Below are 13,068 nucleotides of genomic sequence, written 5' to 3'. Positions count from 1 at the left end.
GTGAACAAATACTAGTCAGGTAAAATAGCTTCCGGTCATTGTTTTCTTGTTTTAGCAATGGTTACCTCCAAAGAAATGCATCCATCGTTGCTTCAAAATGGACTCACATGCAAGGGAATTGCTGCATGAATATTTTTTCTTCAAGGCGAGAGGTTCAACTGGAGTGAAGAAGGCTCTAGGATATAAACCGAGTGTCCAGCGAGCTCCAGGACAGTCTCCTCCTGAAGACTCAGCTCTGGAATCGTGTCACCGCTAGTGCAGGGCTTGCTCAATATTGGCAGCAGGTGGATGTGATGCATCTGCACGCACAGTGAAGCAAAGACATTTGGACAATGGCCTGGTGTCAAGAAGGCCAGAAAAAAAAAAACACTTCTTCTTTGTCTGGAGAAGAAAGGTGAATGCTACCGTGAGTCCTGTGTCATGCCAACAGCGAAGCATCCTGAGAACATGTGGGGTTGCTTTTCATTCAAGGGAGTGGGGCTCTCTCACAATTATATAGTTATAATATAATTATATTATAACTATATTATTACATAGTTATAATTAACTACATAGTTATAATTTTGATGATTACAGCTTACAGCTTCAAAATTAGAATATTGTGAAAAGGTTTTCATAAGCTGTAAGCCATAATCAAAATTACAACAAATAAAGGCTTGAAATATCTCACTTTGCATGTAATGAGTCTATTTAGTTTATTAGTTTCACCTGTTAGTTGAATTACTGAAATAAATTAACTTTGCACGATATTCAAATTTTTCGAGTTTCACCTGTGTGTGTGTATATATATAAAAAAAATTTGACCCATACTGAGTGACTGGTGGGTGGATTTGTGTTGTTTTTGAGAACATTGAAGCACGCAGGAGGCTGCACCCACACATAGCTTAAATACCTCTAAAGATGGTTGAAAGATTCGTGTTATTTTTCAGTGTTGTCCCAGTAATCACGCATTAATGTGAGGCAAAACATATGACTCAATTGAGAATAGTTCACAATAATTTTTACAACATGACACCATTTACAAGAAATCAAGTCACAAGCTAGTGCCGAAGGCCATGATTACACACAACTGCTAAATCCAGGACAGGTCCTGACAAAAACTACCATTTACTAGTTATTGCTACTGTAAAAAAACTGCTGTAACTAGTGTTAGCCACCAGTCATCATCAACATACAAACAGAAAAAATGTTACTGTTGTATTAATAATAATAATAATTTATCATGTTGAGGTATTAACATGCAATTCAATATGCAATTAACTATTGCAACTATATACAGTGTTTAGACACAAACTGTTGTTATTATGGAAAATGTATGCAAGGGACAGTGTTTCCCGATCTCTTCTTGCAATTTATTATATTGTAGGACAAGAACATGTGAACAAATGAAACATACACATACATAGATCAATCCTCTATAATACAAAAACGATCAAGAAGTCCAAATGTAATTTATGCTGTAAATAAAACTTCATACAGGTATACATTTTTTCATTTTTGTCATATGTACATTGTAAGCAAAATTTTGGAAAACTAAACGGTTAAAAGTGTCATTTGACTTTTTTTTCCCACACAATATCTGTGCAGTAATGTGCTGTCCGGCACATTTCATACTCAACAACTCAATGAGATCCAAACCTAACAACCTATTCAATTCTGATTTAATTGATTATTTATTACAATTTATTCATGCTTTGTTTTAGTACATATGCAAAATAGACATCCAAAGATTAAGATCTTCATACAGAGAACTGTATAACCCCTCACTGCATTAATGTATCAACAGACTTCTTTTTCATCTGAGCACAATAATAGGAAAATATTATCATCAATCCTCAAAACTACTTCTGCTTCCATTTCAAGGACATTTGCTAAATGAAACACCTTCAGGATCACAGCCATCCCTCGCTGATAAACACACACCTTTTCTCTTCTCATCCAGGAGAGACATTTATAACCGGCTCCCTAATTAGAATAAAAATAATCAAATCTCCATCTTTTAATCTTCCAGGCTGGAAAAGTGCAGATAGCTCGTCAACGTTCTGCCGTTGAATTACAATTAAGGGTTTGACACCTCAAATGTAGAAGTTTTCTGCAGAGAACTTTCCTAGCATTTCAAACCCAACAAACACCTTTGCGTAAAATGTTTAGATAGCAAAGTGTGTTTGTGGATCTTTCTGTACAATAAATTACTCCGTTCTCTTTATTTGTACGTCACTTTGGGTAAAAGCGTCTGCTAACTGATTAAACATAAATTACACTTGACATATATTCTTATTCAAATTCTGTCAAATCAATTAATTGTATATAACATAAAAATGTGTAAATATATATGTGTGTGTCTATTTAAGTACAGTGTGGGTGTGTGTGTGTCTGTGTGTGTGTGTGTATGTATATATATATATATATATATATATATATATATATATATATATATATATACACACACATATATTACAGACACATATTATATATTTACAAACTTGTATGTTCGATGTAATTAATGGCAATGAATCAAATCGATTAATTGCGATTAATCACATCTAACACAAGTTTGTAAATATATGTGTGTGTGTATTTATGTACAGAGTACGCACGCACGCACGCACGCATGCATGCATACATTTATGCATTAATGTATCAGTAAAGACGTTATTTTTTTCACTGGATTGGACAAGTGAGGTGATTACTGATGTGGTTTGTCCTTATCTATATTCTGTAACATCATTAATAAAGCAAGACAGCCAGATACAGGCTTGAAGTTATTTAAGATGGGTGCAAGATGCAGTGAATTTGTTAGCAAAGATATACAAATGAATGAATAAATCAATTCAACTTAAATCCTATTGAGACTCAAGGGTAAAACTTGATTCTGATGTGCTAAGCAATCTGCTATCTGCCATCAAGAGCTTTATCCCGAGCAATGACTGCCTCATCAAACTTGATCATCAGTGTGGTCCCCTTATGCCAGTGGACAGTGACTTTGGCTGGGAAGCCACTGTGGGTTAAGATAGCCTCCACAATGCCACCAGTGAAGGCCGCACAGTTTAAAGTGCTATTCTCTTTAGGTACTGATATGTAGGCATTGATCAAAGGCTCCTTTTCAATGATGTAGTATGTTTTGTCATCGTCGTTGGCTTGTTCCAGTTTGTCTGCCTCCTTGCCAAACAAAGATTTCCACACATTTACCTAGGAGAAAAGAAAGAAAGAAAGAAAGTTGAAGGGTTGGTTCAACCAAAAAAAAAAAAGTCCCTCATCAATTACCGTACTCACCCTTGTGTCGTTCTAAAACCAGAACTTTCGTTCATCTTCAGAACACAAATTAAGAAACCGTGAATTTACATATAAACACGGGTCAGCGAACATGCATAGAGCACTTACATTTGGTAAACGGAAGCTCAGTACCAGTCATGCCAGTACCAATGAGGTTTGTTCATACGGGTCAGGCAAGTATACACTTGAGCTTACGCTTACCATATTTGAGTGCTCTATGCAGGGAGTGACATTAACGGATTTCAGCGGTGGCGTGTAACGCTGACACTCCTACTAGCCACTTTAGCGGGGTGAATTTTATTTATTTAGATTTTTCAACTTTTAAAAAGGCATCTGGAATAATATATTAAGTGCAATGTAATGTAGATACATATCTGAAACTTTTCAAATACAAATTTTCCACAGAATACCAGCTGCGCTTTCTCGCTCTCTCATTTCTTCGCCAGTGAGTTGACACACGTTTAAACCCGCCTCCCCTCACTTACTTATTTAATTTGCTCTGAATATTGTTGGTGTTAATGGGGTTGAATTTCACCATGGGATTGCACATCATTTTACTCATTTCCACATAAGGGCGCACACATAAAGCCGCCCCTCAGTACTACATTAAGTTAGTTTTCGCGGCTTATTGTGCTTAAAGTCAAATATACACAAAATAATGCCGGTCTTGGCGAGTATTCACGTAAACAGTCAGTTATGTTTTAAGTAAACGTTAACAGATGAGAAAGATAACGAGTGTGTAATAGTATAGTGGATCCGTGCGTCAGGTCTTAAAGTGACAGCAGCCTAATATACCTGCTGCCAAATTATAAGATAATATTCAAAATGTATACATGGCATTTTCCCCCCATGGTATTGATGTCAAAATTGTGGCCAGTGAAAATGCTGAGTGGCTAGCCACAGTGACTGGTGAACAAAAAAGTTAATGTCAGGCTCTGTCTCCGTGTATGTTTGCTGATCAATGTTTGAATAAAAGCTTAAATTAAATCTGTTAATCATATAAAGTGATCGTTTTTCTTCAGAAGACTTGGATTCATACGGATTTATTTTACGTTCATTTTAAAAGCGACCGTTTTGGGTGAATAGACTTTCAACGGATGGACAGAAACTTGTTAGTTTGTGTTTCAAAGATGAATGAAAGGGCATGAGAGTGCGTAACTAATAATAACAGAATTTTCAATGACGGGTTAACTATCCATTTAACCCTATAGATCTAAACTTAAACCAAAATGATCTGCAATATGTAAACAACATAAAAGTAATACCTTAATAAAGAGAAGTATGTTTAATACTTTGGTTTCTCTTTTCCCATTTTTCTCCCTCATCACAAGAACATCGAGAAGACTGGCTCCCACACCTTGACCCATGTCAGCCAGCCGGGCCTGGAGCTCAGACACCGAGTACACGCGGCTCTGGCAGTACTGCACCATCTCGGAGAACAGCAGCGCGAACGCACTCACGCTCACCTCCGTTTTAGGACGCGTGATCGAGCGCTCGAGGATCGCAGATTTGCCTCGCGTGAAGCGGACCTCCATTCCGTCCACACCGAATTTGAATTGCAATCTAAATTAAAGAATGAAAGTGCCTGAGCCCTGGAATACAATGACAGTTTGTGTTATAAATCAGCACATTGTAATTTGTAAATGTAACGTATACGAAAGCATAGAAAGAGTTGAACTGTCAGAATGTCATTCATTGTTGCTCTGGTCATGTAACGTTAACAGTTAGTCGTTTGCCTCTGGTTACATTATGGGTTTTCCTGATTATATGGGTGCTGAATGTACAACGCAGAACATAGCACCGCCAGTACATAAATTATATGAAATGATAAGCAGGTATAACAAATACAGCGTATTTCGTTCCTCAGTAGCGTTTACCTGATGTTTTGTTTCAGTTCCGGATGCGTGAAGCCACGATTAGTAAAAATGTCATTGGTACCGGATATTTTCAAAATAAAAGTAGGACGGGAAATAGTAATGAATTTCCGAGATATAGCTCAGCGTTTTGTAGTGGTAAAAACGTTACAATTACACGTTACATTGTTCGTTTTTTTATTTAATTTTTTATTTAGGGCATTTTTTCACGAATTGTCGTTCAGTGGAAACGACTTTTATTTTGAAATCACGACTCTAAGGTCACTGGCCAGGATGTGCGTGATGCTTTGCTCACAGTGCGTGATGTGTTTAATAGTAAACTTCAAGAACAGCCGATTTATATCTCTCGACGTAAGTTTTCAATTCATTTGGAAAACAGGACTTTACAATTAAAATGTGTTTTATATACATGTATTTTTATTCTAATTTATATGGTACATTAGTTATTCAGACATGTAATATTATTTTTCTCTTCATCCGAAAACTTTTTTTTCTTTATGCATGTCATGTTCAAATGAATAAGGTGTAATATAGGTTACCTTTCAAACATTTAAAAAATGTATTTTTCGAATAAACATCAGCTTCTCCCTCTCATGTAAGGGGGTTTAAACTGCACTGCAAGGTGTGAGAATGATTCCTGCGTTCACGAGTCTCAGACACTTTGGCACAACTACGATGAGGAGAGCAGGTAAGAAACAGACTTTTTTTACGGTAACACTTTATTTTAAGGTGAAGTACTAACTTACACGTTACTACACGTACTTATTAACAGTAAATTAGGCATTATTACAAGTAACTAGCCCTAACTGTAACTATAAGTACATGTAGTTAATTACATTACTCTGTAGTACTTATTTGAGTAAGTACAATGTAAGTACATCGCCTTGAAATACAGGGTTACACTTTATTTGAAGGTGTCATTGTTACAGTGTAATTATATATTTAAGTACAGAGTAATGTTACATGTACTTACTATAGGGTTAGGTTCAGGGTTAATTGCATATAATTATAAACCTTTAAATACATTTAAGGAGCATGTGTTCACTAATGTGCATGGTTATGATTTAACTGATTATGACTCTTCTTTACTGTGACACACAGCGTCTGAGTTCAGAATGACTGTCCCATGGGGAGAGATGAGAGGTCAGGTTTGGGGTCCTTCTCATGGTCGTCCCGTGCTGTGTTTGCACGGTTGGGCTGACAACAGCGGATCGTTCAATACACTGATTCCATTGCTTCCTAAAGGTATTAGTATTGGATTCATGAACATTATGAAGATCCACATTAATAAATTCATTCTTACATACTTCATTTACAAGCGTCAATGAAGTGACAGTGGTTCTCATTCTCTCGGTTTTACTTTTTCTCCACATCTCTCTCAGACTGGAGATTCGTAGCCATTGATTTTCCAGGTCATGGCTTCTCGTCCCATAGGCCTGATGGATGCTTTTACACCTTCCCTTTGTATGTGGCAGATGTTCGGCGAGTTGTAGAAGGTTTGAAGCTACTTGGCAACTTTGTTACAAACCGTTAATTAATCATCTTCAATACAAAAAGAATAACGTAATGAGTATTTTTGCCTTATTTTCCAGTTAAAATATCGAAAAATCATTGTAAACAAAATAAATGTAATTGAGAAGCAAAACTTGTTTTCAGAGAAGATGTCCTGAATTGTGAGAGTGTATATTCTTTCTAAACTGGCATATTTTTTTTTCTTTTTTTACCCATTATTAGCAATTTTATCAATACTGTTATTACAGGAAGACAATACATTTGCATTCAAGATACAACCTATGAAAACAAGTCTTAATATCTAAAGTAAATGTATCTTGTTCTTAGAATTCTTAGTTATTTGTACTGGAAAACAAGGGAAAATACGAATTAACTATATTTGTATTTTTTCTCCATTTGTTCATAGCTCTTCAGTGGAAGAGGTTCTCTATAATTGGACATAGTATGGGTGAGTCAACTCTTTCACTGCGGTCTTCATCTACTGACAGAGGTCAAAGTTCTCTTTGGTGTGTGAAAGGTCGGAGGGTCTATGTAAACTGTAAATTAGTAACATTATTGTGTAGCTGTTATATCCTCTTCTATGATATAACTATATTGTCGTAGATCAGTGAGAGGGCATTAAGGACACTGTGGGATGAATGCCAAAAGTCTGATTTCGTATTGCCACACTACAGTACTTATTTATAGCATCCCTGCTGGTGCTCTAAACGTCATCCTTATTCATGCCAGAGGATGATCCATGTTGTTGAGTTCCTGCCATATTAGTTCCCAGAAATTGAGCTTAAATTAATCCAGAAATATTTTAAGATTGTAAGATTCTAAACAAGTGTGTCTGTTTTGAGTGCAAACTTTGAATAATGTAAAGGGTCAAACATGGGGGAAGATATAGGACAACAGAGAGTTTGTTCATTTTAAATCATTAACATTACCTACATAACATTAAGTAGTGAAGCAGCTCAATACATTTACAGGTCCGTTCACACCAAGAACGATAACTGTATTAGCATCCACACCTGTCAGAACCGCGACTTGAACGCTGGTCTCCGGTGTGAGAGTCAGGCCCTGTCCCGAATTACACACTTCTTATGCACTTTCGGTCTTGTGGACTTACAATGGCTACCACGTGCCTGGTAAGTCCGTGAAACCGTAGGGTGTCCCATTTTAGCTCTCAGAAGGGCGCTCGCTCTGCGGTTGATTTGCGCCCTCGATGCGCACTTTTTCAGAGCCCGCACTGATGCGCACTCCGCAGCAGACGTCACCAAAGTGCGGACTCAGAGGAAGACCGCGAGTGCTTAGGGTGCCATTTGGGACAGGGTCTCAGACTCTCAATCCTTGAGCCACAGGAGGATGGTGAACCCAATAGTAAGATGCACTTAGGAGAACTTGAGATGCAGAAAGTGGTTTAGTAAAAGTTCAAGCAATAGTCTACAGCTGGAGCAAAAACAGCAAAAGGTAGTACTCAAAAAACAAAACCAGTCCTAAAGGGCATTCCAAAAGATATTCCAAAGATACAAAAAAATCTTAAAGCGAGAAAGTCCACAAAAAATAAAACTGTGAAGGGAATAATCCACAGGCAAAAGACAATACAATGTGTCAGAGATAGAGAGCACTTACTCAGGCAACTGGCTTCAGAACAACTAAACACCAAGCAAAGAAGCTATGAGCCAGAGTCACACAGCAGAACGAGACGGTGTGAAATAACATTAATTACAAGCTGAGTAAGCTGGGCATGAGGGCACCATGAGGACCTCTAGAGGCCAAAACACAACATGACAAGCAAAATACTGACACACCAGTGGACGACATCGTTGTGTTTATTTCTAAGCATGTCCTGTAGTTTTGTCGTCTGTCACTTTAAATGCTCGAGCAGGATGGATTCTGATTGGCTGTTGTTATTGTTTTTATCATTCATCAGCTGGAAAAAAAATGGTTCTGAAAACGATTGCAACAATATTGTTTCATTGTGTCATTATCGTTATAGTTGTGGTGTGGACTCTGCTGTTCTTTTATATTTAGACTCGTTCACACCACAAAGTACGAAAATGATCAAAAAACATTTGGGAAGTAGAACAAAGTCACAAAGTTTCTGTCCAATGCAATAACATTAACTAGTCTTTTCTGGAAAAAGAAAATCTTTTCCGGCTCAACACAACATGAGGGTTAATAGAGTCAGAGTGAATACATTCACAAACCTATAAATATATAACCACATTAATAATCTTGATTACTGGATAACACTGAAATTTAAATTAAATTATAAAAAAAGCAGTAAAGCTCTATCATCATACACAAATAACTTGTAAGTAACACATATTTATGATATTCAAAAAAAAAATTTTTTTATCTGGATTAAGTATTTGTTCATTTACCATAATTTGATGTTCTATTTAATTTAAATTGTTTCTTTAACAGGTGGTAATGTGGCAGGACTAGTGAGTATCCATCATAGTGCTTTTCTATTTATGTAAATGAGTTGTTTAGTAGAGCAGTTCTCAACTTGCTTCATGACCCAGATTTTACATTTAAAATGTAAAAGATTGAGATGTAAAAAAAAAAAATGTGCATTTTATTTTGTCTTTACATGTGTTAATATTACTATGAGCTGTAATAATATTATTAACATTTATTAACAGTTTGAGGTCATTGATGATGACTATAAGGCTTTTCCCGGCTGCCTTTGAACGGATACATTTGAGTTTTTTGCAACCGTTGAGAACCAGTGTATTAGGACAGTCACTGTGCTGTGTAAATGTAATGAGTTTCCTCTGGTTTTCCAGTTTACCGCGTTGTACCCAGAGATGGTTGAAGACGTAGTTCTCTTGGATACTTATGGATTTCTCCCGACAGAAGTGGTAACAATAAATGGAGCATGTTAGAGTCGCTGTCTGTAAACATAGAGAAGACTCCTTGTTCAACATGCATGCCACATAAATGTTTATTTGTCCTTCCCTAGACTGACATGTTTAAAAATATGAGAAAGGGGATAAATGATCAAATCCACTATGACAACAAGATGGGTGAAAGGAAAGAGAAGGTGTACACGTACGAGAAAGCCAAAGAAAGGTGAGGAATGCCTGATGTCATGTGATATATATGTGTGTCTGTAACTATTGTAAACATGAATGTTCTTGTTCAACATAAGCTTTGCCACATTTTTAAGGTCTTATTCTCATTCCTCTTTAGCTAATTTTTTGCCATTTTAAGTTTAGTTTTGTCTTGTCCACCTCATATTGATATATATTAAAGTCTCTTACGCTCACCAAGGCTGCACGTATTTGATCAAAGTACAGTAATATTGTCTAATATTATTACAATTTAAAATAACTGTTTTCTATTTTAATATATTTTAAAATGTAAATTTTTCCTGTGATACGAAGCTGAATTTTGAGCGTCGTCACTCTAGTCTTCAGTGTCACATGATCCTTCAGAAATCTTTTCAGTATTCTTTGATAAATTGAAATAGAATTTGAAATAGAAATTTTAATCTTTTGTAACATACCAACATTTGAAATGTTTTTACTGTCACTTTTGATCAATTTAATGCATCCTTGCCGAATAAAAGTATTTCCTTTTTTAAAGTTGTACTGACCCCAAGCAAATTCTAATGTATTCTATTTATATACATTATATAAGTTATTATTATTCTCTTTCAGGTTGAAGGTTGCAAACCCCTCCCTGTCCGATCAGTCTGCAGATGTCCTGTTGGAGCGAGCCGTCAGAGAGGTTGAGGGAGGTAAGACATGCAACACTCACTCCGAGACCTTTTCACAGATTTTGCTCAGACAAAACAGTTTATTATATCAAGCTCTCTAAATGACTTCCTTTCTCTTGAAGGATTTATATTTACCAGAGACTTCAGGATCAACCTGGTGAGCCATTTCAATATATTTACTTGTTCATTTACAATTTCAGTTGTTTGTGTATTCCAGAAAACAAGATTTCAGATTTTGTTCTACTGTTTAACCCACATTTATCTGTGACAGAGCTGCTCAAACCTCTCATTATCATAGAGTTTATTACCTTTTCATCATGTTTTCTGCTGTACAGATGTCTTGTTTATGAAGAAATGTGTAAAAAAATATACACTATACACATCATGATTAATGTGATCTAACTTTTTCTGGGGATATTTGGTTTTGTCTTTTAGAAAAACATTGTAAATTATAATATGCCACAGTGCCTCTACATGCTGTCACTAGTTAAAGCCAGAGTGATGCTACTGCTGTGAGTACAATACACACACACAGACACACACACACACGCACACGTTTTCATAGTATTCATGAGAAATACTGTACGCATTTATGCACAATGCTCAAAATTAGGGATGCACCATTACTATTAAATTTCTGTCCATTACTGATAGGATAATAATTATTTTCATGTTATGGCCAGAAACCAATAATTTGCAGATGTTAAATGATTTACTATTATGTGTACGTGAATTCAAAATAAAAGTAATTTTAAATGCTACAGGTCAATTTAGGCCTCACAAAATTATAATGTAAAATATGAATAATATTTTGCTATTTGAAATATAGTGGCCCCAAAAAGTATTCAGACAGTTAAGTTACAAACAAAGTGCCTGAATGTCACTGTACTAAATAATGAGATATTTAAACCAAGTGGTAGAGCTGCACGATCAATCATTAAAAAAATCGCAATCTCGATTCAAACACCCACACAATCTCATTCCTAAATGAAAACGATTCGCCCGTATCTATTGATCCTTTGACAAAATCACAATGTAACATTCAAGTCTGCAAATCTTGCAAATATTCAAATAGTTTGGATATTAACTCTCTATGGAAGCGAAATAGAGCGAATCACCTTTTAAAAAGTAACTTGGCACTTCAAATAACGATAGTATCGATTACATAGTTACACTAGTAGGTGGCGACAAGTGACTGTTAAATTGGTTTTATTTGTCATTGAATCAGTCATTCAAGAGATTCATTAAAAAACGCAGATTCATCCAGTATTGAAACCAGTATAAATATATTTTTTTATGACTCATTGAAATTAATTAAACATTTTAAATAGACTGCAGCAGTAAATATTTTGTCAGAACCTCTAGTAAATTACACGTTATTTTGTTTAGTTGTCTGTTCAGAATTGTGGGAGAATCGTGATCTCTGTTTTAAACAAAAAAAAATTGTGATTGTCAATTTTTCCAGAACCGTGCGGCTCTACCAAGTGGCATCTGTGAACAGCTGATGTATAAATGTGCGGGCTTTTAGTGAGGCTTTTAGCATCTGGGACTACTGTTAAAAAATACTGTTTATCCACACACAATCAGATATACATACACTATCAGACTGCATTTGTTTCTTTCTTCAGGGCAAATGAGGGTCTGTTCAAAACGTATACTCTACCTAATGGATATAGTGATTTGATTCGGAAGAGCTGGACTGATCAAAAAGTGAGACGCATACACATACACACCAAAATGAATGCAAAATGTATGTCTGGAATAGCAGTATGTACAAATACATCTTTCTCGCTCCTCTACAGGCCACCATTCTTGACATAGAAGGAGACCATCACATTCACCTCAACAAACCTGAGTCTGTGGCCTCCATAATCACTGATTTTCTTCAGTCACACCGTCCTGACAAAACACAAAGTGAATTTGACAACAACCAAACATCGAAATTATAACACAGATTCAAATAATGAAGTATAGACATCATTCAAAGTTTCACATCATTAACCAGTTCTCGTTATTTTGTGTTATAATATGATACTTTTTTAAAAGCAGAACAAACTTAAGATTTATTTTCTCGTATCACAAAAGGTGTTTTATTAGAAAGCCTTCTGAACATTTGCAGTATTTTGCACTCCATTCATCCATTCGTCTTCCAGTTCTCACCTCACGGTGCTTTTTGAGGTGCGGATTCACAGAATTCATTTTGCAAAATGCATTGCTTTGAATTTTGGCTAAATGTTTTGGCCTTCCCATTCCCATAAAGGCCAGGGTTTTATGGTGTTGGTTAAGGGTATGAATACTAAGGGTATCAATGACTTTCTGTATGTTGTGGACATTAAAATTAAATGAAAGATTAAAGCTGCTGAGCTGGAAACAAAGTGTTTAGTTTGACTATGTGCCATTATTCTGACTTAATTATATTTATATGTCTAACACAATAAATTTGTCTGTGAATGCGCGGGACATAGCAAAGCTCTACTATAGAAATAGTGTAGAAGTCTGTTCTGCATTCAGTGTCCTTCAAAAAATCATTGTAACATGCTGATTTGGTGCTCAAGAAACAATTACTATTATCAATTTTGAAAACAGTTGTTCTTGCTTAAAGGGCACCTATTATGACATTTAAAATGTTCCTAATGTTGTTGAGGGAGTCCCCAACAACAGTTTTACGTGCATACAATGTCAAAAAACACTTTTGTT

At 35.9% G+C, this 13,068-nt stretch overlaps 2 protein-coding genes across 3 annotated transcripts; one reads left to right on the top strand and one right to left on the bottom strand.

Moving 5' to 3' along the window:
- Positions 1 to 983: 983 nt before the first annotated feature.
- Positions 984 to 4,808, bottom strand: trappc5 (trafficking protein particle complex subunit 5; the record flags this gene model as incomplete). Its single annotated transcript, XM_079615211.1, has 3 exons — positions 984 to 1,766; positions 2,624 to 3,189; positions 4,539 to 4,808. The coding sequence occupies 2 exons, from the start codon at positions 4,806 to 4,808 to the stop codon at positions 2,893 to 2,895; spliced, it is 567 nt and encodes a 188-aa protein (XP_079471337.1). The 3' UTR covers positions 984 to 1,766; positions 2,624 to 2,892.
- A 56-nt stretch (positions 4,809 to 4,864) lies between these two features.
- serhl (serine hydrolase like) lies at positions 4,865 to 12,747 on the top strand. Of its 2 annotated transcripts, none has more exons than XM_079615209.1 (13): positions 4,865 to 5,498; positions 5,748 to 5,835; positions 6,249 to 6,392; positions 6,530 to 6,643; positions 7,066 to 7,107; positions 9,072 to 9,091; positions 9,437 to 9,511; positions 9,613 to 9,722; positions 10,313 to 10,392; positions 10,494 to 10,528; positions 10,807 to 10,883; positions 12,000 to 12,081; positions 12,174 to 12,747. In XM_079615209.1, the coding sequence occupies exons 2-13, from the start codon at positions 5,778 to 5,780 to the stop codon at positions 12,318 to 12,320; spliced, it is 984 nt and encodes a 327-aa protein (XP_079471335.1). In that variant the 5' UTR covers positions 4,865 to 5,498; positions 5,748 to 5,777; the 3' UTR covers positions 12,321 to 12,747. The 2 variants fall into 2 exon arrangements, with proteins under 2 accessions (XP_079471335.1, XP_079471336.1); XM_079615210.1 differs by having other exon boundaries at positions 5,432 to 5,498; positions 5,729 to 5,835.
- The last annotated feature ends 321 nt before the right edge of the window (positions 12,748 to 13,068 follow it).

The sequence above is a fragment of the Phoxinus phoxinus genome, assembly GCF_949152265.1.
Source record: "Phoxinus phoxinus genome assembly, chromosome: 6".
In the NCBI taxonomy this organism is placed as follows: Eukaryota; Metazoa; Chordata; class Actinopteri; order Cypriniformes; family Leuciscidae; genus Phoxinus; species Phoxinus phoxinus.
Note: the sequence above shows the minus strand (reverse complement) of the source record. Positions and strands in the feature narration are given on the sequence as shown.

Bases quoted from the DNA above. Each gene is read 5' to 3' on its own strand.
- serhl (XM_079615209.1), top strand. From the start codon at position 5,778: ATGATTCCTGCGTTCACGAGTCTCAGACACTTTGGCACAACTACGATG. The intron at 6,393-6,529 runs GTATTAGTATTG...CATCTCTCTCAG, and splicing joins GATTCCATTGCTTCCTAAAG to ACTGGAGATTCGTAGCCATT. The intron at 10,884-11,999 runs GTGAGTACAATA...TTCTTTCTTCAG, and splicing joins GCCAGAGTGATGCTACTGCT to GGCAAATGAGGGTCTGTTCA.